We start from the raw sequence: 26,236 nt of genomic DNA, 5'->3' as shown, positions 1-26,236 counted from the left end.
GAAAATTACCTGATAAGTGGCTTCAGTTCCAGTTGTAGCCAGTTTCCCTATTATTTCATAACAAATTACAGAGGCGAATGGTTCTGAGTTGAATTCAATTGTTGCATTTTGTAGCTGTTCATTAGAACTCTCAACACGAGGTTCAAAAGGTGATAATGTGAGAGAAAGAGGCTGTGATTAGGCTGAAAAAAAAAACAGACTTAAGAGAGAAACTTTGGAAATAACTGCATCAACTTTACATGGTGGAGTTAGTGTTATGGCATGGCATGTATGGCAGGCAGTGGAATTGGGTCACTGGTGATTATTGATGATTTAACTACTTACAGAAGCAGCACAATCAATTCTGAAGTGGACTGTTATATTTTCTGTTCAGGCTCACTCACATCCTGCAGAACTGATGGTACAGATGGGCAGTGAGAGAAAATGTACAGTGAAAGCAATCAAAGAAGGAAGACAAGGAACAGAAAAGAAATTGCAAAGCGCCTTGACTTTAGCTCAACTGAGCATATTTTTTCCTTAGTGAAGATAAAGCTGAAGGCAGAAGTGTCTACAAACAAGCAGTAATTGAAGGCAGCTGCCGTAAATACCTGTCAAAGCATCCATCAGCCCAAGACTTCAGGCAGTTAATGTTTACATAGGAATTGCATTCACACTTAAAAAAAAAAAAAAATCTATTATCTTAGTGTGTCCAATAACTTTTTAGTGATGAAAAATGGCTGAAATACTAGCATATAGTTTAGCAGAGTAATTTAGACACTGTTTAAATTCATAGGAATGTCAGGGTTGTTGCCAGTCAAAAAGTGAAAAACAAAAAACAAAACTCCCAGAAAGGATAAAAAAATATATATATATTTCTTTGCTCACTAAATGTAAACAATTGAGATCACACATTCTGTTTTTGCCTCTTTATAATAATGTAACTTCACAACCTTAACCCTTCCACTTTGGAAGCTGCACAACATAACAGATTTGTTTGTTGTCACTGTTTGCAGTGTGATAGGAAGTCATATTTGGTTTCTCACATTGATTTTATAAAAATGTATTCAGCGGTTTAGGTGCTTCATTATCATAAATGTAATCTGTTCTTTCATACTCACCACTGCTGAAATGACAAACTCCCTGGGAAGAAAAAGATAATTATTGTCAATTTGCATTTGCTGTAGACACTTCAGCAGCACGCAGTCCTGAGCTATTATTATGTCGACTTTATGCGGGCCGTGCTGTAAATTGCATTCATGTGATCTTTGTAAGCATTTCACTTTACAGTAGAAAGAAGAAATGAAAATATCAAACACTCAAAAGACATTTCTGCTGCCTGTTTTTTTTTTTTAAGAGATTAAAGGTACCTGGACAGAACTCCCTGACACAGCATGTTGTTTGATAAAACAAGTACTTTTGAAAATGATCGTACTTTCTCTTTTTTTCAGTTTTTGATAGTGTGTTCTTTTTTTTAGGCATTTTGGTGTTCAAATTTTGGTCAGTGTTTACTAAAGATGGCAGTGGTACAATTTGGAAACTGCTGTCATTCAGGCAAGATCTCAGATTACATGCACTGCAAAATCATGGATTTTAGCAAAACTGGTTGGATTAATTCATGAATTCATTTTTCTTTAAGTAAAGTTATATCTGCAAGTGGATGCAAATGATTGCAACATGAATTTGGCAAAGCACCAAACATTTATTTCAGTTGTACATAGGTTGTAAACATACTGCTATTACACAGGTTTCAAAGCGGCTCTGAAGTCTTTGCTATCATAGCTTTAAGCTAAGGATGTGGAAACAGATCTTGATCAAAGTCAAATCTGAGTCAGAGAGAAAAGCTGGAAGAGATCGCAGTGCCTGGGCTCGGCAGAATCAATCACATGAACCCAAACACAAGGAACCACGAATCCTCACTAGTCTTAAATTATCATGGCCAAGTTAAGGTAATATGTAGTAGGCAGAGCAGAATCACAAAAAAATCGCTACTCATTTCTTCACCCAAATAGCAACACAGACATTCAACCCGACATTTTTCAGAATCCAGTTTTAATATTTTTAGATGAACAATTCAAGGCACATGGAAACATTTTGTTCATTGTTACACAGAAAACATGAACAGGGAATTTTTTCTGAATTATTTTTTTCTTTGTAAACGTTAGAAACCACAAGCAACGTTCAAACAAGGCTAAAGAGCCAAATGTGTCCACATTTGTAATGGAGGCATAGCATCTAACTGAATAAATTCTGTCTCAAGGAATAAGCCCTTTTTTTGTAATATTTATATTTTTATTAAATTTTTTTTATGGCTTAGTTTCCTGATGGCTATACCAACTGAGTTTTCATAAGCAAACAAAAAAAAAAAAAATACACAATGGTGTTTGAATTAGGTGTTCAAGTTTCTTTTTATCTCATAAAAGTACTGAAAGTTGTACTATTTACAAAAAGATTAAGCCATACTTACAAATTGGAGCTTTTGTCAAATATAAAATAAAAAATAATTCTCATCAAATTTGTTCTCAACAGACATTAAATAGGTTTCATTCTAATGCCGTTTACCAAATATTTATTTAAAATTTTGAAGGCGGGGCACATGCAAGTTTAGCGTGGATTCATAAAGGAACAGTATTGTACAAAATAATAATAATAATAATTACAGTTTAATCAAAAAAAAACTTTTTTGTAGCACCTTGAGTGTTTTGTGATTCTGCACAAAAGCACATCTGTGGTTGTATTCAGAGCAGCACTGAGAGAGGGAGGCGTGGTTGGAGGGGAAGGACAAGGGAGGATGGGGCTTAGGGGGAGTGGATCCGCTCTCTGCTGCTGTAAGTGTGCCACCGTCCACCATGGCATCAAATGTCCTTTTCCTGATGTCATTCCCATTAGTAAGTTAAAGTCACGTGATTCTGGCCCTACAAGGGCAAGGAGCAGTTTCCCCTGGTCAGCGCTTTCATGACAGGGCCTGGGGACTCTTCTTCTCTGAGCTGGAGCGGATCTTCTTGGCAACAAAAGAAAACACAGGCTTTTGCTTCGTGGGGAGAGAAGATGAAGGTTGTCAGATCTCAGCATGTGGGTGTTAATATATACCCTCTGACCCTGTCCTTCAGCGGGGATTAGGGGCGTGTCTAGCCAAGGAAACACACAGGTCCGACCTCGAAGCCAAACCTCTGGTTGGAGTTCCCAAAGTCATTCAGCATGACGTCAATGATGGGCAACTGGTCGATGCGGGGAGTGTTGATCTCCAACACTGTCTTTGAATAGCCCTGCTTCACCTGCAAAAAAGGGTACATAAGGTAGTTCAAGTAAAGTTCTTACAATGTTAGCAGAAGCTATTAAATAATATTAAACTACCTAAAATACAGATATGCATGCACATTTTAGGGAAGGGAAAATAAGGCAAGACAGAGTAGAGATGAATGGCTTGTGTAATACATGGATAATAGTACTCAACATCTTGCCTGGCTATAAAGAGCACAAAATCATTTTTTATGTTTCTGTTATGGTTAATCCACCAGTATGAGCAAGCTCTTTAATCAAAATTATATTTTTAATGTTAAAACATAATTATTGTAACATAATTTTCAAATGTACCGCTTTACAGCTTGATTAATTTCTGACTTCTCAGAAGTCCAGTGTGACGGCCAAATTTGGGGTAAAAAAAACGTGAATTCAGTTCAGTGAATTCAGAAATTTTTTTGATTTATACAAGTTTTTAACAGATTTCTAAAATATTTGTGTTTTCCTGTCCTGACAGGTGGTCTAATTAATTTATTAAGCACTGTATATTGCAGCTTCTGACGCTCCACAGACTTCCTGTATATACAGCAAATTGCTTGTCATAGGATGATGTTATCAGTGTTTACCCACAACAACAACAAAAAAAGAACAGGACTTAATTCATGACACATGTTAGTATTTGGTACCAAAGATCAGGGATGACTGGAACAGTCTGGTCATGCACTGTACCTACTTTTAAATGCCCTCATTCAATCTATTGGCCTGGCACTTGATTTCACTCTTGCTACTTTGTCCAGAATAAACATTACTTAACATTTCTCTGCAAAAGACTACATATTTGTGAGGATTAATAGGATTTCATAGGATTTAGAAAGAAGTTTAACTGCAAACTCAAAGTTGGAAAATTAGTGTTTACCGAGCAGCCGTCCATCAGTGGCTTGATGAAGGGATTATTGTCATAAGACATTTCCTCATCGTTGGAGCCCAGGAAGCGCAGCGCCTTGTCATAGTTGTCAGCCTTGGCATCATACCAGGCCACAGACTGATGGCAAATGTAGGTGAAGTTCTGACGAGCTGAGGAGCTTAGCAGCTTCAGGAAGGTCATCTGCACTGCGTTGATGGTGTTTTCTGCAGCATCAACGTAGTTCAACTGGGGACAGATGGAGAGAATGAGAAAAGGGAGAGAGGGAGAAAGGAGTAACGAGGTACAAGTGAGAAAAAAAGAAATAAAATATGGTAATGAGGAATGGAGCGAGGTGCGTGAAGGTGGAAAAAAGGTATGAGAGGAAAAAAATTGGAGCAACAGGAAACAAAGGAGGAATGAAAGGAAATTGAGGAAAGGAAGGATTTAAAGCATATGGGGGGGATGTATGGCAGAGGAAGGCAGGGAAGGAAGGAGGAATGTTTGTGGGAAAGAGTTACTGTAAGCAAGACAAAATGATAAAGGTGCAAAATTGAAAAACTTATCTAAAAAGAATGTGAATGTCTACTGGGAGGTTATAGAAGAGAAAATAAGTGCTGTGTGGGTTGACTCACAATTTTGCCACGCTTAAATTCACTGAACCATGACCCTGGAGCCTCCTTAGGCCAGTTAGATATTCTAGCCTGCAATGAATATCGACATCAATTAAATTAATTACAAAGGTAATAAAATGTCATTATTACAGCTGATGTAAACAGACCTTTAATAAATAACTGCAAATACCTCTAATCTTTGTCAATATGCCACTAAGTAGGGCTTATCTAGTGCAGTAGCTATGTAAATACAATGTATTATTATTACTATTATTGTTGTTATAAAGCAGATCAACTGTTACTTTGCAACAATGGGACAAATATTGGCTTCAACATTATCTAATCAGGTGTTAACGGTTCTGATTACTTGCCCCTGTGGATTTCTTGTCTGGGTAGATGCAGGTTTCTCCACCTGCTGTGAAGTTACAGACCACTTTGATGGCGTCTCCTATACAGCCCTGGTTTGGATCAATCCAGTATTCACCTAAGAGAGAAATAGAGCCAGGAGACACAGCTAAGGCAGTGGTATGAAGAACAGCTCAGCCCTCTTGGACTGTTTCTACTAGTTGCTGTTTATTGTTTACCTGTTCACATCATTTTGAAGAATGATCAACTATGTAAAAATACAGATTTTTTTCTACTGTCAGTCACTTCTGTCTCAGTATTAATACTATATGTTAATATCTCTATCGTACCATCTGGGAAGTCAGGCTGACTGAGGTGTAGGTCGTTGCAGGTCCTGGCTGGATTGTCTTGGGTGCCCATGGGGAACTTCATGCGCTCAATGTCCTGTTTGAGGTTGTTCAGAGATCCAAAAACATCCTCTATTCCCTCTACGCCACCAGCGCCATAGTCTGCCAACGCCTCATCTCCCTGCATTTCAGCCTGCCGTCTGGTCTTTTGGGAAGACTGCTGGATGGGCAGTGGCTGGACGATATCAGCGGGTGGACCCTGCAGCACAGAGGTTAAAGGTCAAGCAGAATTTTTGCATTGCTGCATTTTTAACAATATACACTTTTCCGTCCAGTGGTACAGGAGTCTAAATGGTTGTCGAAATTTCCCAGAGCCCAAGGTGATGGAAATGACCTTTTTATGTGACCAAATGTTCAAAATCCAGTTAATTCACTTACAATAATAAAAGCAAGAAAAATGCTTATAATTAAGGAGCTGGAACCATCATGTTTCATTTAGAAATTACTAAAATAATTAATAGATTAGCAAAATATTTGATGATTAATCCCCATGAGTTACCAATCCATTAACTCACTAATTTTAGCCAGAACTAGTAAGGAAAGAATTGTTTAGGAACATTTTTACTGTTAATGCACTCTTAGAGTATTTTGTACAATATATAATTTAATGACAATAAACTTATAACTTACAGGTGGTCCAGGTGGTCCAATCAATCCAGGGTCTCCCTTCTGACCTGTTGAACCCTGAAAAAGCAAAACAAAACAAGGTATTTTTGATGAATTTCAGAAGAAGATTCAGATGAAAAATGTGTTCATCAATAAACAATGAAAAAAGAAGAAATATTATAACTTACAGTTGATCCTTTTGAGCCCTTTTGTCCTTGAGCACCCTGATGATGATGATTAAGGTAATTTTAAGAGGTGAACAATAGAATAGAGGTTTAATAGAAGATGGAAAACATTTTTGCTCAATAAGAAGTGTAACTCACAGAAATTCCAGGAGGACCAGGAGGGCCGAGAGGACCTGATGCACCATTAGTGCCCTTATAAAGCACAATAAATGAAATTAAATAGCATGCAGTAAATAGACATTTAAAATAAATGTCTAGACAAAATCTACACAATTCTCCAAATGGCTTACAGTAAGGTCTGGGCTGGACAGACAGTCCATTTTCATTACTGAATATTTGTCACAATGTGGTAGTGCAAGAATTATTATAACATAAACAAACTCTAAGGTTCCACACTTATAAGCATTCTTAATTTAATGACTCTGTGGGAGACTTACAGGATCTCCCTTGCCACCTGCAGATCCCTGAGGTCCAGGCAGACCTCTGTCTCCCTTCTCTCCAGGTTCACCAGGAGGTCCAATTAGACCAATTAGACCTGGATGACCCTGGAGCAAGCAGAAGAATTCAGAAACAAAAAATGAGAAAGGGGCAGAAAATGAATTCAAAGAGAGAAAAAAAACCAACATTTATAATATTTGTATTAATTATTTTCCATAATTTCCATATCTACAAAAGTTTAATGTTGGTACATTTATTACCTGCAGATAAAACAAATATGCTAATTCACCTGAAAGTTTATGGACAACGGCTGGCTAGATGACCTCAGTGATGTCTTATTTCTGCCTATAAATAATTAGTATGTTTATTGTGGTCATCACATTTAACAGTGGTGGTCTGTCTCAGCACCTGCTGGTGGGCAGAGTTACGACCATCTGCTTCTGACTACTGCATGCTGGCATTAAACCAATGACCGTTACGAAGATGATATTATTGGACTTATACATATTCATTCACTGCATTAAATCAATGTGTGAAAAACTCCTCACAGAGCAGAGCCTTTCTTCTTCTCACTGGGAGAGTGAACAAAGAGACAGGCCTAGATGTTTGCTTACTTTGCAAGCTTCAGATAAGGTGCATAAGCAGATACAAGAAATACACAATAAAGCAATTTGAGATTAGCATCGTAATAATGTCTTGCCTTCTCTCCCTTGGATCCAGAGTCACCTTTCATACCAGGAAGTCCAGGGGGTCCCTAAGGAGAGAAAATCAGGTTGTTAAGTGACAGTGAAGTGAATTCACATTATTTTAGAATGACAGCCAGTACTGATCTCTGCATTTGTGTTGACTATTCTGTATCTGCTTTGCAGAGCTGCAAAAACAATAATCACACCAAGAAATGTACTGTGCCATAGAAAGTCTGCTGAAAATGGCCAATTTCTAAATAAACCAACTGCTAAAAAGCATACAGTACTACAGCATTAATCAATTAAAACAGCTGTGAGCTCATATTTTAAAACATTTTACAGGGGCCATGCAACAAAATGCCTTACGATAGGTCCAGGAGGGCCATCTTGACCAGAAGCACCAGGGAGTCCTTGCTCACCCTGAAAAGAAGAACAAAATAATACTGCTTTTTGCCTAAAAAAATAAAATAATATAATTATTTTGACATATTTTAATGATATTTAGTTAAATATCAAATATCAGGAAATTTGACCATCAAAAATCTACTCACAACAGGGCCAGGGATTCCACGAAGACCCTCAGCACCAGGCTTTCCAGGGGGACCTTGGGGTCCCACAGGTCCAGTTTTCCCAACAGGTCCCTCTGCTCCAGCTTCTCCCTGTAAAACAAAGGAACATTAGGCTCTGAGTCTTTATGACTCATTCATAAGTACTGTACCATTTGTAGACAAAACTTTTCTAGGTCTTCAGGCAAAAAACAAAGCAAAAAAAAGCACCCCCCCCCCAAAAAAAAACAAAACAAAAACAAAACAAAGAAAAACAAAACAAACAAAAACAAAACAAACAAAAAATGCTTGTTAAATGTATTTAACTTGGTAATTAAACATATCATACAGATGGTATTTGGATATTATGCACATTTACGTACAAGCAAAACAAGGCCCCACATATTACTTCATAGTGCTGGCAGTTGTCAAAACTTTGCAGGGACCATTGCTTTGCAATACAGGCAAAGTCCTGTGGTCCCAACACTATATGCCCTCTATCCAACTTGATAATTAAACTAATCCTCTATCTCAAAGTCATACTTTTCAATAGTCTGAATGTTTTCTACTGCAAAAGCTCAGAGTGGAGAGATTTGAGGATTTGCAATATCGAAACTGATCAAATGTTACCAGTTCAGATCCGTTGTCTCTGAGCAGGAACGGCAGGTTTTTATGTATTGAAGTTCCAGAGATGTCATATTGACTAAGATGATATGAGGAGGGTATTAGATTGTTCCGACATCCAATTAGGCCTGGATTTGACACTCAAGGATCACCACGCAGGCTTTGTCTCGTCTCCATCAAATCAAGTGTAATCCTTTACGTCGATGTGGATAGAATGTGCACTTTGTATATATGTCCGTCTGTGAGTGTGTGCATGTGTAGAAGAGAAATGGGAGATGGAGAATGACAAAGTACAAAAGAAGTGAGATTTATCAGGCTTTCTATTTGTGCAGTTCTTTAAACCGTATGATTTGGATACAGAAACAAAACAAACAAAAAAACACAATTTAAAGCTTTCAGAGATTTTTTGAAGTTTTTCAATCATTCTCTTTGATTGTGTAAACAATTTTGGATTTTAAAAAAACAATCAAATCTGTTGACAGCCTCAAAAATAAGTTGTTGCCATTAATTTGCTTATTTCCACAGGTGTGCAATTCAGCTTAGTAGAATGTTAGGGCAAAAGTGTTGAATGGGTGTTACTTGTTTTTTCCAGACTTTTCGTTCTGTTGAATGCTTTTTGGAATGTTTAGCAAAACTTTACAAAGAAATATTTTAAGTTTTGTAATCACAACATGCAGAGAAAGACATTAAGTTGTTATGACAATCTTGTGGCTAACAGTTGCTTATGACACATCCAGCAGTTTTTGGAGCAGCCTTATTATTCATGTGGAGTCCTTTTTTTGACTAGTAAATGCTTTTGCTTTGTTTTTGGGTTCTGACAAATTCTGACTGAAATATCTCACTCTTTAGCTGCTAAATGGTCCACTATTTTCAGCAACTAGTCAGTAGCCTTGTCTATCTACCATGTGGTGCTCGGCAGTGGATTATGTTGTGCATTTTCAGTGAAACCAGCTAAAATCAGCTTTTGCTAAAAAAAAAAAAAATAGAGGGAATCAGCACAGTAAAATTACTGGACTTAAAAAAAAGAAAAAGCTGAAAGCTGTCAGAAAGCTAAGCAAAGCTGAGAGAAACTGAAGATTCAGATGAGAAATCTCTGCGTGCTCATCAATAAAAGAACCCTCTTTCATACTTCACAAGACCATTTGACATGTAGTAACTATTAACATGTTTATTATATTTGCTTTAGGACCTTGCTGTGTTTCTATATAATTATAGAAACAACACAATAACCATTCAATAACCATTCAAAATGTGAGTGTAATATAAAATCCTAGTTACTCTAACTTACCTTGGATCCCTTTTCTCCTTGTCTGCCTGCCTGACCTGCTGGTCCAATAGATCCCTAAGAAGAACAACATTTAAACAATATTAGAATTGTTAGAAGCAAATAAACCTATCATTGTAAAACCTGCTAAAAGAAAACAAACAAACACAGAACAAGTCATGTTCCCCTGAAAGTAAAACTATCCAACATTTGCAAAACAAGCAGCAGTTTCATATACATAATAATTATTTAGTTGAAACATGCTCTGACCTTGAAAGAGAAAGGGTTATGTAGGACCAGGCAGCATCAATGCAAGCAAATTGTCCTACATTCCAAACATACTGAGATAAAAATGCACCAGCGTTTTTACCAAACAGCCTCTGGTCAAAACCTTGTAAATGGGCTGACATTTGCCATTACAACCCATAATCAAATAGACCAGACAAAAGCCACCAGTCCTCAATGTAGGTTACGAGCACCAGCAACTGCGTATGTGCATTAGTGAATGTGTGTCTGAATGTGTGTGTATGCAGGCGTGTGTGTGTGTGTGCACCCGTGCGTGTATGTGTGCTAATGTAGGCAAGCAGCCACATGCATCAGTGACCACCAAACCTGAGTCAATTTCGAGGAGATATTGGGAAAGAAACTAACCCAGAATTACCTTGGAGAAGGATGAAAAAATTATATCTCTAAGTCTATTAATATGGACATGCAACTGGGGTCTAATTTGTTCTCTAGCCTCTGCCACCACAATACTACTCCTCCGAATACAAATTCTGTGGATAAAAAGTGCTTACCGGGCCAGCGTTTTTAAAATGTATGCACAACCATCCGAGCCTGCATTTTAACCCAAGACACAGAGCTGCATCTAAAACATCCATCTGGATGTGTGTCTGATGCCTAACAAACAACATTTCCAGCAATAAAGCACCACCACCACAGGTATAGTTTTTTTGTTCCTCAATTTCAGATAATGTTGCAATATCTATCCAGTGATCAATTTCTGTCCACAGACCCACAGGGCTGTACGTACGAGCAATGTGGTTCTGATAAGATTGAGAAATAAATGTGTTTCAGCCACATCAGACCTTTTAAATCACAATTCCTGTAGTCAAAATACTGCTCAAGAAAAAGTACAGAAAAATGGTCAGTTGAAATACACTTCTCCCTGTGACAATATTAGATTGAGGTCTGCTGAGGTATATCTACTTTATGTAGAAAGATACCTCTTTTCCACTAATGCTCTGACAGTGGTGGTGCTGGCATTTAATTAGTTCTGACTTGGTTCCATTTGAGAACCATCCCACAGCTCAACAGAGATGAGAACCAATTATTTTGTAGCATTACCTTTAAAAAAATTTGGTAAGTTCCATGAAAACAAACGCACGTTGTACAGAATATGTCAGTTTTATCTGCCAATCATTGGTGAATTTTGTGCAACAGCCCATCCCATAACCACTAAAGTCAGGTGTTCCAGCTTTGAGCCTAGCAATTTTTCTGATGTTGCAATATTTTTGATGGAAACGTGTGAAAGTGGCGCTTGATTGGGTACATTCACTGGCACCGCACTGGTGGAAACACTGGAGGAGTATAAGTGGTTACAAGTCTAGAGCCCTTTAAGCCTCGGTCATTAATATAGATGAATCCATATTAGTTGACTGGAGGAAAATTTCTGTTGGGGCCACTTCTAACAAGGATCAGAAATCCTTGCAGCAGTATTTAAGGGGTCACAAAAAAAGGTTTGGAATTACAGCTTTATTCTCATATTTTTTAATGAAACCTTAATTTGCATTTTCAAATACAAAAAAATGTAATATGTCCATAAATACACTTATTTAAATATTAGTTTCTTTCCTCCAGTGCTTGCTCATGCTCCTAAGCACAAATTCAGTGTTTATCACACCTACATTTTGAGGTGTACAGGCACCACGTACTTTGTCTGCATTAATATACAAAATGGCTACACAGCTCTTTCATCCTGAACCTCTGGAGGAAAAGTTAAGACTTTCCTGAGCAACAGCTTTGCTGAAGTAAACAAACAAACAAAAAAAAACACACCTAAAGAACTTCAAAAGTGCAAGTCTCCTTCTTCTCTCTATCTCAGACTGTGGCAGCTTTTATTACGGTACATTAACAACATGCTTTATTGATAATTGTAAAACATTATTACCGTAATTGAAAGGCATCATAAAAAAAGCTTCACTAGTGAAATGAAATAATCTCAGATGAAGTCTGATGTGAATGAAAGGGTGCAGAGTTCCTGAAATTATAGTGACAAGTTCATTTCCTGACATTAGCAGCAGCAGCAGCAGTTCTGCTCTTTCATTCTTGCTGCCAGTCAAACTCACAATATGCCAATATTCTCCTACAGTATGATTGCTTTCTGCAATTGCTAGTTATTCTAGAATTTAACTAATGGGATGTATTTCCTGTCAAACCATGGATCAATTCAAGACCTAACCATATGATCATAAATATGTATCACCCCACAGTGGGTAGTAAAGTAGTACTGAGCATGCTAAGAATGCTGTGAATCTAAAAATGTCTCGAATAGAAGTATCATCTCATGCATCATTGTGGAAATCTACTCACCCTTTTGCCAGGAGGTCCTGGTACTCCAGCTTCACCAGATGGACCTGGAGGGCCCTAAAGTAGAATAGACAGAACACTTAACTCCACTTCATAAAAATGGAGGGTGATGTTACATAATGAGATATCTCTACATCTGGAAAAAGTGACAGTCAGTTTGAAAGGATGGGTATAAAACAAAAAGTTTTTGGTCTCTTTTACACTCATGTCACCATATTATGTATATTTTCCTCACTGTAAGCTTTATACATTATGTCAGTGCTAAATTTAAATTATCTTCAACAGGCACTACTGGAAATTTGATCTCCATTTTCCCTTTACTGACTTACTGGCTGCCCAGCCTCTCCATCATCTCCTTTGTCTCCAGGTAAACCATCAAGACCCTAAACAAAATACACAAACGAGCCAGACAAGACACCATTAATAAATTATAATACTGTGATATGACACAGTATTATAATATCAAAATAAATCCTCATACATAAAAAGAAAAATATTATTGAAATACTTATTATCCTTTCTTTTGTGTTTGAGTTTATTGTCTATTATTAAAATTTGCTTATTCGTCAACATAATTATTATTATACATATTCATTAAATGTTATCATATGAATATGAAACCATTGATTGAGGGATAAATGCAGCACTTACAGCAGCACCAGGCTCACCAGGGGGGCCAGGGTCTCCTGGGAAGCCGACAGGACCCTGCAGACAGATCGAGCCATTGAAAAAACTGAGCTTGCGTCACATATTTGACATTGTGTCAACAACAGCTGTGGCAGAAGACGGCTCGACTGGGAAATATGACACAATGATGCTGTCGCTGGCAGCTCTAATATCACATCGGTCATGGTTGTGTGTGTTTTAGTGCAGCTGACATACAGGGTTACCCTTGGGACCATCATCGCCAGGGGGTCCGCGTCCACCAGGGGGTCCAGCAGCTCCTGGGGGACCTGTTTCTCCCTTCTCACCCGTCTCTCCTTTTGGGCCCTAAGGAAATATACATCACTGTCTTGTCACTATGAAGACCACATAAGGGCCGTCCACACCACTTTGACAATAGGATACTAAATATGGCACAAGTCAAATGTGTTATTAAAACTGTCACTCAAACTGCCATCAAAACTTTCACAAAAATGCCCAGAAGAAGAGAAAATTGAGAAAAAAAACTCCTGAACTTTGGGCATGTGTTTCAAATGAAAATGTATATTTTATTCACTACATTATAAAGCAAATTAGTCCAGCATAGTCTCTGACTCTCGAAACAGTAATCTTTAAGCACTGGCTATGACTCAGAGCAGCAGCTGAAGCGTAATTACAAGCCCAGAATCATTAGCTGGTCCACTAGAGCTGAGCAATGCTCGAGTGAATGCCAGCATGGCATCTTTAAAGTTGACCTCAGTGTGACGTGCAACACTGGAGTCTATCTGTCACTGTAAACAGAAGCGAGACAGCAACCAGATACGTCAATACAACCTGACACACTCAAGGTGAGGTGTCCCTCGCCTTACAGAAGCAGTGACTTAGAGTGGATTGATGGCGATGCTCTGATCTAAGATGTTCAGGTTCAGGATGCCTACTGTGAATACTTTTTCTTTACCATGAGAAAGGAAAGATGGGACCCTCGTTTGAGTCAAACACAAGGCACTGCATTATAGGCCAGATTTTATGTATATTATCTAAATTAAATCACCATCAAAACGTCATCGACAAACTTTGTGACAGAAAAATAACTGCGAGATATTCTGACTTTTCCTCTTATTGCAGCCTAGTACATGATGTAAGATGAATTACACCATCAAGGGTGGAGCAGTCCAAATATGGCTGAGCTAATTATCTGCTTAAAAGCCCTCGGGTTGCTAGCATATCTACACATTAAACTAGTGTAACTTAGAAGCGCTGCAGAACAGCGGACAGCTGAAGTGTCAAGTAATTGCATTACTTAATTAGATGCACTAACCAATATTTATAGGTAGATTGTTGAACAAATTCTATTTGCACAAGAGTGCATGCTGTTGGATTGTGTCAGTCTTTTTAGCATTGTTCTAAAACTCTGTTTAGACGTGTAAGTAGTCAGTTTCCTGGTTTTGATAATAAAAAAGATAGATAGATAGATAGATAGATAGATAGATAGATAGATAGATAGATAGATAGATAGATAGATAGATAGATAGATGAAATTATGTTGTCACGACAACACCAAGAAAAGAAAAAGAAAAACATACTCAACATCACACTCACACAATTAGCCACCATCAGACAAAAAGTTTAAATTACAGGTCCCAATAAATAGTTAAAGAAAGAGGACTTACTCCGATACCAGGCTCTCCAGGTGATCCTGGGTTGCCAGCCTCACCAGTTTCTCCCTGTGATGTCACAGTGATATGTGAATTAATTTGTGAAAAGTTTATTATCACACTGACATTAAACAGTCCAGCTTTACTGGCTCATTACTGTATGAACTAACAAATCAGTATTTTTAGTTTGTGTTTCTATAGCAGTGTCATTGAGACTTGAAAAGAGAAACAGCAAAAATAATGAACACATTTTGAGGCAAAATATACCAAAGCAAAAGATAGAATTTCTAAAAGCTGAAAAACTATAGATATAAGCAATATTTGGTTCTTACCTTCTCACCAACACCTCCCATTGAACCAATACCCCCAGGAGGACCTTGTGCACCCTGCAGATAAATCACAGTACAAGAATCTTAACAAGTTGCAATTTTAAAAGCACCAACTATAAGAAGAGAAGCACATAAATATCAACTTACACTGGCTCCACTGGGACCCTGAGGACCTCTGGGGCCAGGAGGACCAGGTGGACCCTGTCAGAAAGAGGGAAAAATAGGATATGTCCTTTATTAAATGATATCAGCCACACAACTGCTGTTCAAACCTTTTGTTTGTGAGAGGCAACCAATCAGAAAAAAGGGAGAGTCTTCCAAGGGAAGGGTGTTGAAACATCTTTTTTTCAGATGGAGTATGGGCTGCACTAAGGCCTGATATAAATAAAATAGGATCATTGTGAACTGTGAATTATGCAAAAGCCACTCTAGGAGAATCCAAGAATAAAAATATGGAGCTCAAAATGAGAATAAAAGGTCCCCTTTAATGATGACCACTTCACTCCAATATATTATTTTTCTTTTCTTTTTTCTTTTTTTTTCCAGTATGTAACTTTAGTAATAGCAATGTTGCAGTTGTCATCTTAGTTGTTGATGTAGAAGCAACATCGACAGACATGCCAGACCCACTGTTGTAATTTACCACATTTTTCATTGTGTCTTTCATCTAAAATGATGTCATATCAAAACACAGAAGCCATGCAAGGAGGAGCAGTAATGACTGCTCCTATTGAACAGTGTTGGACACAGATGGGAAGAGAGAAAAAAAAAAAACCAAGCTGCTCAGCATCTGTGTTTATTGTGCTTAAGTGCTAGTGTGAGTTTATGTCATTAAAACATCCCTTCACCTAAAAGCTTGTTTGTTCTGTCGCTTAAGAGAGTGAACAAATAAGTGATGAAACCTGACACAAAAAGCGGTGTACAGAAACAGAGCACACAAAAATGTAACCATTTGGAATACTTGTGTTCTGCCATACAGCTTGTGAAGTTGCCAGCCTCAGATAGCAGCCAAAACTTCTGAACAATCAGCACAATTTCTCACATCACTGACTCATACGTGAAAACAATATGAAACAGAGAAAAGTCACATAAAGCAGTGCATTCACCATTGGTCCGACGTCTCCATTCTCTCCCTTCTCACCAGGAGGCCCGGGCAAACCCTGCAAAGACGACAAATATTCTTCAAAACACAGTCAAAAGGTCATGTGAGGCAGCACCTGAGACAAAACTGCACATTAGAAAATCTACTAACGCAAACACACGTACAATTATGCTGCTCATTAACAGGTACTTTCAGATGATGTGTATTGGGTTGTAGGATGTAATGTAATGCAGAATGCATTAATACAAACAAAACCCCAGCGAGTAAACACACAATTAGTCAAAAAGGACACCTATTGTAATTAAAGGGTATTGGAGGCTTGGGTATAATCAGCCTGTGTAAATTGCAGGGTGGAAACTCCATCCATCTATGTCCACAGGAAAGTGGAAACAAAGGGGAGAGCGCAGGCGGTGCGTATTATCCAGTTCTGGGATTCAATCATGCTTGACTAAAACAGTTTGAATACACCTTGGGAAGGTGGATCTATAACAGAAATGAAGAAGCTCTCACTTGCTGTTGTAGCTTATTGTGTATTGGCATAATTACAGTTATTATGCGTTGTGTTAGTTTAACTCTGGTGATGGAGCATGCATAATCAAAAGGTGGGTGGAAAGCAGCGGTAATGATAAGTTACTCTAAAATGAAAATGACATGCATATCCATCACCGCAAAAACATATGTGTAGTTTCAGTCTATTTTGTTGATTTACTGTACCTTTGTGATGACAGGAAAGGCTTATTTATAACAGAATGCAACTGGGATTTAGACATGGTAATAAAGCATAAGGGTTTTACAAATGGGGAAATAAGTCAAGCATCAAATAATTTCATGTCTAATGCTTGGAGATGACAGGCATTGATCAATATTGGACCCTTTGGCCTGTTTGTAAACTATATCTACAAATAGATATAAAAATAGGTGCATGAATTGAATTAACACGCATTATTTAAACACGTAAAATCAATAAATATTTATTTACGACTGGCATTTCCTTCTATTTTCCACACTAGCCTTGAGCTGTAAGGACGCTGTGATGTAATCAAATCTGATATTTACTCTCTTCTGTGTTCGCATCTTAACCTCTTAATCTGAAAATTTCTTCCGCTCAGTGAGGACTCCAATATTCCACAGCAAACATGGCCCCAAATGATGGAGGGCTTTCAGGCTGGAGCCATTCATTCCCCATAGTCAAAAATCATTAATGCTACAGATAATTGCATTGAAGAGCTGAGCTTGCAGCAGCTGCTGCCATCTATTGAAGGGCAGCTTAGCCAAACATAATTAAAAGAGTGGAGATGGAGTGCATTATGCCCAATTAGAAGCCAATTGCACTTAATAACAATGTTATCTGGCCCTATTGACCAGCAGGGCTTTGCTCTAATTTTATCCTCAGTGAGTCCTTGAATAATTGACTTTGAGATATTCTGAAGTGTGCCGTTTCTTTATTCATTGCCACCAAAGCAAGTTCCGAAACTTCATTTCATTGGGTTAAATGAGGGAATGCTCAACCCTGTTGCTCTTCTTTGACTCTGTTGAGTTGTGAATAGTGCAGCAGTAACATAAACGCTGCTGATCTCACAAGCACTCACCTATGTTTGGGACAAACTTCTTTACTTGTTACGGTAAAAGCAAAACAAGAATAAGTATAAAAATTATGCATGAATTAATTTGGGATCTTGCACCTCAGCTACATAAAGAATTGGCCTCATCTACAGGGGCAATGCTAGGAAGTGCAGCGCATCAGTCAGACTGCTCGGCTGAGGAAATTGTTTTCAGAAAATTGTCATTTTCCATCAAAGAAGCAAATAAATGGAACTCAATTCCCACCACTTTAAAAAAATGCACAAGTCTGAGTGTTTTTAAAACAAAATTTAAAGAGAATCAATAATGTGATCATTAATAAAATCCAATAATAAGACTATTTCAAGCATATCTGTACTGTATGATGTTTTATAGGTGATGTACTAATATTGTTAATTGCTATTTCGCTACTTGTAACTGTGTGCACTGTTTGTGAGACTTGCTGTTGGTAATTTAATAAGCCTTTAAATTAATAAAGGCAAAAACTGAGGTTTGTAACTAATTTGCTTGTTTGTTTTTTTTTATATTTTTTAAGGCTCCGGTGAGAATTTGCTTATGTTTATCTAATTGTTCTGTTTTTATTGTAATGTTTAGCTATGACAAGCTTGATGCTTCCCTTAAAATTTTCTGCTCAGGCAGAAGATAAGGTAAACCTGATGTTAGTATTTGGACTAAACTAAACTGAATGCAATACCCAAAAAGATTTAGCTAACATTGGTCACTTCATGTCACATCATAACAGCAAAACACCTCGGAGGACTGAACTTATCAAGCTGTGGGTCACTTATTGACAGAAATCCTAAAATTTCACTGTCGTATATCATTTTAATTAGGGAAAGCCAGTTTTTCTGTTTACAGTGAGTTTGAGCTACACTGGATATGTGTAAGATCACTGGTTTGATGGATAACAAGCATGTCTAGCCTATTATTCAAATCATTGTGTTTGTACAACATCCTGACTATCTCGTTGGAAAGGAGTTCCTTCCCCTATTTCTCTAAATGTTCTAGGGACTGAATACTTTATGTACACTGTAATACGCCCATTAAAAGACACGTTTGCAAGAGATAAATGTATTTATACCATACATCGATTAAAATACTTGCCCAAATACAGGCTTACCACAGCAGCTGGTCTCTTACTTAGACCAGAGAGAACTAGAAGGGAGCGGTTTACTGCATGATAATGATGTAGTCGGAGTGGAAAAACCAATGGCGGTCTCTCCTCCACCATTAATGTTGTGGCAAAGTGCCAAATGCAAAATGTTCACAATGGTGATGGATTTTTTAGCACAGTCTATGCTAAGAAAAGTCCTTGAAGGGGAAAAACAGCCCAGGAGCCCAGGAGCAATACAAAGTGCTATTAGGAGTCAAGGCTGCATTAATAAATTATGCTTTGTTTTGATGTAATGTAAATGATGTAAGGAGAGATGAAATGTTGTCGGTTTTAGGGGTGTGGAGGAAGTCATTCTGCTCTGGATGGCTTTGACAAAGGGAAAGTAATGAGCATACCTATGAGGCAATGTTCAACGTGACCTGGTCATCATGTGCTTATACTGTAGAACGAGAGCAAAAGAGGCAGAATGTGTATATAAAAGTTATAGATTTACTTAGATTTGGGAATTACCTGCAGTCCGATGGGTCCTGGTAAACCTGGGAATCCTCTTGGTCCTTCATCTCCTTTTTGGCCAAACATGCCCTGCTGTCCTCTTGGTCCAGACTCACCATCACTGCCCTGCGAGAGGTTAAAGTGCAAAAAATGTAAACACCTTTATTCTTGCTCCCATTAGTTTGAGAAAAAAAAAATCACTATCTGGGATTTTTTTTCCTCATATAGGATTTTTTCCTCTTTCTTCTTAATCCTTTTCAAGGTTATAGAGTATATCCAAGCTCACATGGGAGAGGGTGAGTCGATGCGCACATTCAAACAGTTTAGGATGGACAGTTACAGAACTCAAATGGGTTTTCTGAAGGTCATTTTACTGCAATGTCATTCATTCATCAATGCTGTGAACCCACATGTTTTGCTCAGGGTTGTTGGGATAGCCAGAGTGTTTCCAAGAATGCACTCATGACAGATCAAGATCTATCTCACTGCACTCATAGGCCATTTAAATTGTAGTCAACCTGCATTTGGAAGCCTGTTTGTTTATTCAGAGGACTGTGTGAGGAAAAAATTTGAACTTGAGACAAAAATGGACAAGAGGGAGAGAAAACAGTTGTAACCACTGATACATTGTGCTGCCCGACTACCAGGGGAAAGAGCAGCCATCCTATCAAAGCTTCTCATCAGGGAATGCAGGATGGAGTACAGTATAGCCACAGGGTTATGGTAAACAGTGTATGTGAAAGATGCTGACTTCATCTGTGAAGTCAGAGGTGCAAGAGGCTACAGAGGATGGAAAGAGGAGACTGTGGGGAAAGAGTGAAGTGCTGACAGACTGGGAGTTTTCAGTTCAAACGCATGTCAGCACTTGAAAGTGCTTGAGGAGCTCTTACTGAGCCTTGGGACATGTAGAAAGCTTCAGGCGATGGTACTGAATGCAGAACAGTTTAGACGGAAATGTTAGGTAATTACAGGTAGAACTTTGAGAAAAGCAACAGAGAAGGTGGACTACAGTTTAAAGAGATTTGAAGAAAAAAAGCCACAAATCTAAGTGAGTGAACATCTCCCCAGGGAGACGGGAAACAGAGCTGTGTCTGTATGTCGAGAGCTTGACCCCAACTGCTGCATAATTTGTTATTCATTGTAACACCGCATGCACAGCCTGCAACGTCTGTGTATTTGTTGGCACCATCCTTGCCCCTAAAAGAGAGCAATAGAGACCTTTGCTTGAAGAAGCTATATGCACTTGCCACAACAGACAGGAAAAGCTAATTGTAGAGTTTGCTTCTTGTGTTAAGTGAAAACAGCCCCACATTGATGAATTTCATATGTCCAATTGATTGTGAACAATGAAATAAATAATAATGCTTTGTTATAATCATCATTAACATGAGTATAAACAACAAAATAAATCTTTGCACTCTGTTCTTGAATTATGTACCTGATACAAATGTCAGTAGGTCAAACTTCTGCAGGGGTTAAATAAATCCAGCACTGTCTGTCATTTACCTTGGAATTAACTGCATCTATTCTTAAATAATTAGAACATAAATAAAGTTGTATATGCAGTGTAACTTACATAAAGAAAAGCTAAATGCTAACTATGTAAAGTAATGGTATCTTTAGCAGAACTTACAAACTGTGTTCTGAAAAACTGTCCTTCTGCTTTCTGAATTAAAGATCTCAGTCAGAAACAACTTGAAATTTTCAGTTCACACTGAAGTCCTAATTAGAAAAATGCTTTGGTAGGGCTTTAATCAGCACAAGTCAGTGCATAATTACTTGCACTAAAACTGCTAGCTGAGAGCATTGATGTTTTTAAGACTCCATACTAATTTCTGCATAGATCTATTTAAATTTAAAAAAGTGTAGCTGGTGTAATTGAATGAGATATGATTCAGTATAGCTACTTCTATTGTGGCTATGCTTAGATCTGAAGGCACCAAAAGCATGCTCAGGGAGGTGTAATTTATGGGTAACCTAAACTGCATCTCACTAAATTTATCTTTAGATTGTTCATGAAATAAATCTAAGTGGCTTTTGTAGGGGTTTTGTTTGCCTTACATTATGTTAGAAACAAGCTTTTTCATATCATAAAAATATGCTGTCATCTGAAAAGTTCAATGTTTTTTGTCTGCTTAACAAGAACACATTTGTAGGACAGGATGTTCACCACATCCTGATGAAGATCAATACTGCCTTGCCATAGACTGCCTCATTACAAATGCTTGACCTCAGTTGCATCTTGAAGACAACAGCACTGGTGACTGAGCTGCTGTAAATCTTGTTAAGCTTTAGCCGGGAAGGAAATTGGATCGTTCATTTTCCCTACATACGCCAGCATTTTTCCTGGATTGAGAAGTGGGGTAGATAGTGTAGTCACAAGTGATAAGAGCATTAAGACATGCGATATTAAAAAGAGAGCAGATGATGTTGAAACTACACAGCACGAGTCGGGATTCAGTTATGAAGATATGAATACACATGAGCAGACTGACTCACCAGGACAAACAACTGTTAAATAATTTGTTATTCAGCTTGGGAGCACTACCTGCTCACGGCAATCCGTCTCACCAGGTCTATTCTAGCCCCCACAGAGCCCTGCAGATGCTGAATTTTTGCTAGAATGGTTGTTAAGGCCTGATAATTTACAGCAATGAGCTGTTAGTTGCCCTTGGGCCATGAGCCATTGTAGAAACAGGACTTTCCCTCTTGTGTTAATGAGATGGATGAGTAGAGGGCGTTCTGAGCCATACAAGGCAGTATTTTCAGCTAGTCCTGGTGCCATAGGACATAATGCAGGGAAATGACTGGCACACTGACTGACTGTTGAGTACAAGCCTGTTTTGTGAGCGGGAGGTCACAAGTGTAATGCTTTGTATTAATTTCAAGAACAACAAATTCCAAATCGGTAATTGCATTTTAATCGATGGATGATAAAACCTGTCCAGTGCTAACAATTCTGATGAAAAATTATTTTTGGTACCCCAGTATTAATACAATGCCATGCCACAAGTAAAAGTTATAATTAAAAGGAAATTTGTGCAGCATTACAATGATAAAAGGACAGGGGATTTTAAAATGAACAGGGACTGCAGCCAAAGGTTTTTGGACTGAAAAGGCGAGTGTAAAAAAAAAAAGCAATACTGCTTGCATAATATGGCTCTGACCTGCCTGGAACAGCTGTTAATTTGTGTCCATCTGGGGAATAAAATATTGTTTATTTAAATCAAGGGTCTCCAACCAAGCACAATTATGACTCAAGTGTCCAGTTTTCCAATCTATCTAAACACTCAAATACCTAATTTAACTGACTGTCATACTATCAGCTAGAAATGGCTAAGCAAAAGCCTGCATAGAGTACATTTTGCTCATAACACAGCATGGCTGAAGATGAATCAATAATAAGGTGTTGTCCTGCAAAATCAGACATGATTCAGTGCCACATCATTATAGTGCTGCAGGTTCCAGAGATACCAAGTTTCAGCCAGCAGCCCGTGGGTCTTATTACACCTTCCCAGTCTTCATGAGACCTTGCTTTGGAATAAATATTTTTAAACTCTGATTTCCCATTTCACTGTTTCCACCCAGAAGTCAGTATGGTAATGAGGGGCTGACATTAAGAAGACAGCACTTACTTTCGTAGACATCAGAAATGATGGAAAGAAAGCTTTTAAAAATTCAGGAAAGGTCAAATAAAGGTTAGAAAACTTTGTGAAAACAGAAAGCAATATTTGGGGAGAGGATGTTGGTGTGCTTGGGTACAAGTTAAAGTCAGTTATGGGTGTATGGTAATACCTTATGGAGTAAATTTGGACAATAAATGGACAGAGGATGAAATACTCACAGCTGGACCAGGAGCGCCAACCACACCCTGGAGACCAGTCGGGCCTGGTGGACCCTACAGACAGATGAAACATTGTTATGTCAGCTACTGATGTGAACACGAAAGCCCTGCCGTCTGTATTGAGCATGAAGATGGGGCAGTTGCGTTCTAAACCTGGTCATGATCACACACACACTGTCTACCTGGACAAATGCCATTTCTAGCAGCAAGAAAAAATTTATTCAATCTTGAATTTATTTGAAGTGATGTGTGTGAGGACAAACAAAAGTCAAATGAAAAATACAAATGTTTAAGTAAGTAAGAGTACACTGTTATTTTTATTAGAAACTAAATAACAACTTAGTAAGCATAGCAGCACTTCAGTTAATATTTTATATGCTGCAGACTTTTAAGGTCAAGATAAGAGATATTTTCAAATAACTTGTCCCTTTTGTTCTACTCAATTCAATGTCAAAATCAACATCTAAGATGTTCTTTGGTAAGTTTACATGAATTGTAATAAAACACATTGATTTTTATAAATCTGTGATATAAAATTTGATGGAAAGAGGGAAAAAAAAAAGACTCACAAGTTCACCCTTGTCTCCTTTACTTCCCTTCTGTCCAGGTCCACCAACTTCTCCCTGTAGTGCAACACAAACACATACAGACAAAGAAGAGCTCACATCTCTCTCCCACATGTTTACTAAAAGTCCAGTATCTTAAAGTGTCACCTCTACCATGATTAGGCAGTAAATATTTCTCAAGAGATTCTAATTTGATTGGCCCACAAAGACCTTGGGTGAGTGTTTGCAATTAATTGATTGGCTCCCTGTCTAACCCCATTGGCTCTATGATTGACAAAATGCTGCGATAGAAGACGTGACTGGGACTGAAGAGGTGTCATGGTTACAAATGTAAAAATGCAAATGTCTAGTTCAGTGTATCAAGTGTGGATGTGGGATTTGCTGGCCTCAGGGTACATGGGATGTGTAAACAACTGGCTATTTCAGTACATGGATTTGTTTGTCTATCTGCATTTAGAAATACTTTAAAGCAGTCAGTGTGCACTTATTTTGTTTACATAATGTAACATTCTGCCATTACAAGCTTTTGGTTAACCCCTTAACTGGCAGCAAAAAAAATCACCTGAAACAACTACATAACACCCTCTGGTTATTATTGGCTCTGAACAACCCATTTCATAGCCTATTAACCGGCTGCGTCTGGTCCGCGGGCCGAATGAAGTGCATTTATATGGCAGGCTAGACCCGCCCATTTTGACTGACACCTCATTCGGCCAATCATGTTAAGAAATGGGTTTCCCAGCGCCAATAATACTCAGAGGGCATCACGTAGCTTTGTCAGGTGATTTGGTGCAGCCAGTTACATGATTGGCCGAATAACGTGTCAATAAAAATGGGAGGGTCTAGCCTGCCATATAAAAGGGACTACAAACAGCCCGTCACCGGGCCCTTGCCAGTTAAGGGGCTACCCATAGTAAAAAATATCTATCTATCTATCTATCTATCTATCTATCTATCTATCTATCTATCTATCTATCTATCTATCTATCTATCTATCTATCTATCTATCTATCTATCTATCTATCTATCTATCTATCTATCTATCTATCTATCTATCTATCTATCTATCTATCCATCCATCCATCCATCTGTGTGTCTGTGTTTATTTGCCTGTGAGAAGATTCAACAGCTTGTAGTAGTGCTTAGTATGCATAACTTGAAATAATAGTTTTCTGTATGAATTTATCAGTCTTTCAAATTATTTTTGTCCCTCTCTTCTTTACAATTTTGCTTCAGTTCATTGACATTTGTGGGCATTCATTAATGCACCACTTTCTTACAAGTTATACCACAGCATTTTAGGTTGAGGTCTGGACTTTGACTGGGCTACTGCAACAATTAGATTATTTCCTTTTTCAGCCATTCTGTGGAAATTTGCTGCTGTGCTTGGGATCACTGTCCTGCTGCATGACCCAAATTCAGCCAAGTTTCAGCTGTCGGACAGATGGCCTCACATTGACTCTAAAATACTTTGGAATACAGAGGAGTTCATGGCTGGAATTGACAGCTTTCTTTGATGTTATAAAAATAACAGGGTTTTCACTACTTTGTAGTTGAGGAACCTTTAGCCAAGAACTTTGTTTTTTTTTTTTTAGCAAATATAACATTATGACTCCCTCAGGTAAATATTAAAAACAGCTAATTCTAAGTTTTAAGTAAACGTATTAAAACTTTACTCCACCTTGTCGCCGTCTTCTCCAGGGGGACCCTGTGGACCAGCTGGACCAGGAAGACCAATAGGACCTTGAATGCCATCACGGCCAGCAGGACCCATGGGACCTTTCTCTCCCTAAAACATATGTTGCAAAGCATTGTAAAATCTTGAAATCTTGAACTTAAACAGGTATTTCACCAAGTGAAAGTGAGAAAGGAAAAACTCACAGGACCGCCCTTTTCTCCAGCAGGGCCTGGTGGTCCTTGAGGACCATTACGTCCTGTCAGACCGATGGGACCTCCGGGGCCGGCAGCACCTCTCTCTCCAGGAGAACCCTGTAACCAAAGACTCAGAAGTCACTGCTGTGTTATGTGAAGTTAACTGAAAAAGACAATTTACTGCAGTAAAGCCAAACTAAAAGCAAGTGTGCTTTGTCCACACTAAAGCTTAAAAAGTGTGAATTGATCAGAAACTCTGCCTGGAAGGAAAATTCTGGTATTTTAAACCTTGAGGCACATTTTCAAACCTAAAGTATCAATGAGAACAAAAACTCTTGAAATCCGTCTTTTATTGAACAAAAAAAAAAAACCCACCAACAACATGTTTTTGGCTGGATTTGCTCAATATAAGACAAGTTTAGACTGTTCTCTGAAAAATTGCTGTCCACTTAAACATCAGCAAGAGGCTAGTTGTTGCAGGAAGACAATGGTGTAAACTCAAGTGAAAGTTTGAGAGAGAGAAGACTTATGTTATACAGTTGCAGAAAGCCTTTTGTTATGTGAAATACATCTACATATTACAAATGCTATATAAATCATGGTTCATGGTTGTGCATGG

General features: G+C 38.2%; 1 protein-coding gene across 2 annotated transcripts in view; it reads right to left on the bottom strand.

Annotated features, from left to right (window-relative positions):
• Positions 1-1,666: 1,666 nt before the first annotated feature.
• col11a1b (collagen, type XI, alpha 1b) overlaps positions 1,667-26,236 on the bottom strand; it is an 81,909-nt gene continuing 57,339 nt past the window's right edge. Inside the window, exons 42-67 of one of the 2 annotated variants that reach the window (XM_030752229.1) lie at positions 25,627-25,734; positions 25,427-25,534; positions 23,749-23,802; positions 23,180-23,233; positions 19,354-19,461; positions 16,153-16,206; positions 15,194-15,247; positions 15,050-15,103; positions 14,733-14,786; positions 13,303-13,410; positions 13,072-13,125; positions 12,750-12,803; positions 12,424-12,477; positions 9,856-9,909; positions 7,950-8,057; positions 7,765-7,818; positions 7,413-7,466; positions 6,712-6,819; positions 6,413-6,466; positions 6,278-6,313; positions 6,114-6,167; positions 5,427-5,682; positions 5,103-5,215; positions 4,753-4,821; positions 4,133-4,366; positions 1,667-3,251 (exon numbers count right to left, since the gene is read on the bottom strand). In XM_030752229.1, coding sequence (XP_030608089.1) covers positions 3,105-3,251; positions 4,133-4,366; positions 4,753-4,821; positions 5,103-5,215; positions 5,427-5,682; positions 6,114-6,167; positions 6,278-6,313; positions 6,413-6,466; positions 6,712-6,819; positions 7,413-7,466; positions 7,765-7,818; positions 7,950-8,057; positions 9,856-9,909; positions 12,424-12,477; positions 12,750-12,803; positions 13,072-13,125; positions 13,303-13,410; positions 14,733-14,786; positions 15,050-15,103; positions 15,194-15,247; positions 16,153-16,206; positions 19,354-19,461; positions 23,180-23,233; positions 23,749-23,802; positions 25,427-25,534; positions 25,627-25,734 — 2,259 coding nt within the window. In that variant the 3' untranslated portion in view covers positions 1,667-3,104. The remainder of the gene's footprint in view (positions 3,252-4,132; positions 4,367-4,752; positions 4,822-5,102; positions 5,216-5,426; positions 5,683-6,113; positions 6,168-6,277; positions 6,314-6,412; positions 6,467-6,711; positions 6,820-7,412; positions 7,467-7,764; positions 7,819-7,949; positions 8,058-9,855; positions 9,910-12,423; positions 12,478-12,749; positions 12,804-13,071; positions 13,126-13,302; positions 13,411-14,732; positions 14,787-15,049; positions 15,104-15,193; positions 15,248-16,152; positions 16,207-19,353; positions 19,462-23,179; positions 23,234-23,748; positions 23,803-25,426; positions 25,535-25,626; positions 25,735-26,236) is intronic. The other variant, XM_030752230.1, reaches the window with a different exon arrangement.

Source organism: Archocentrus centrarchus, chromosome 17, assembly GCF_007364275.1.
Source record: "Archocentrus centrarchus isolate MPI-CPG fArcCen1 chromosome 17, fArcCen1, whole genome shotgun sequence".
Classification (NCBI taxonomy): domain Eukaryota; kingdom Metazoa; phylum Chordata; class Actinopteri; order Cichliformes; family Cichlidae; genus Archocentrus; species Archocentrus centrarchus.
Note: the sequence above shows the minus strand (reverse complement) of the source record. Positions and strands in the feature narration are given on the sequence as shown.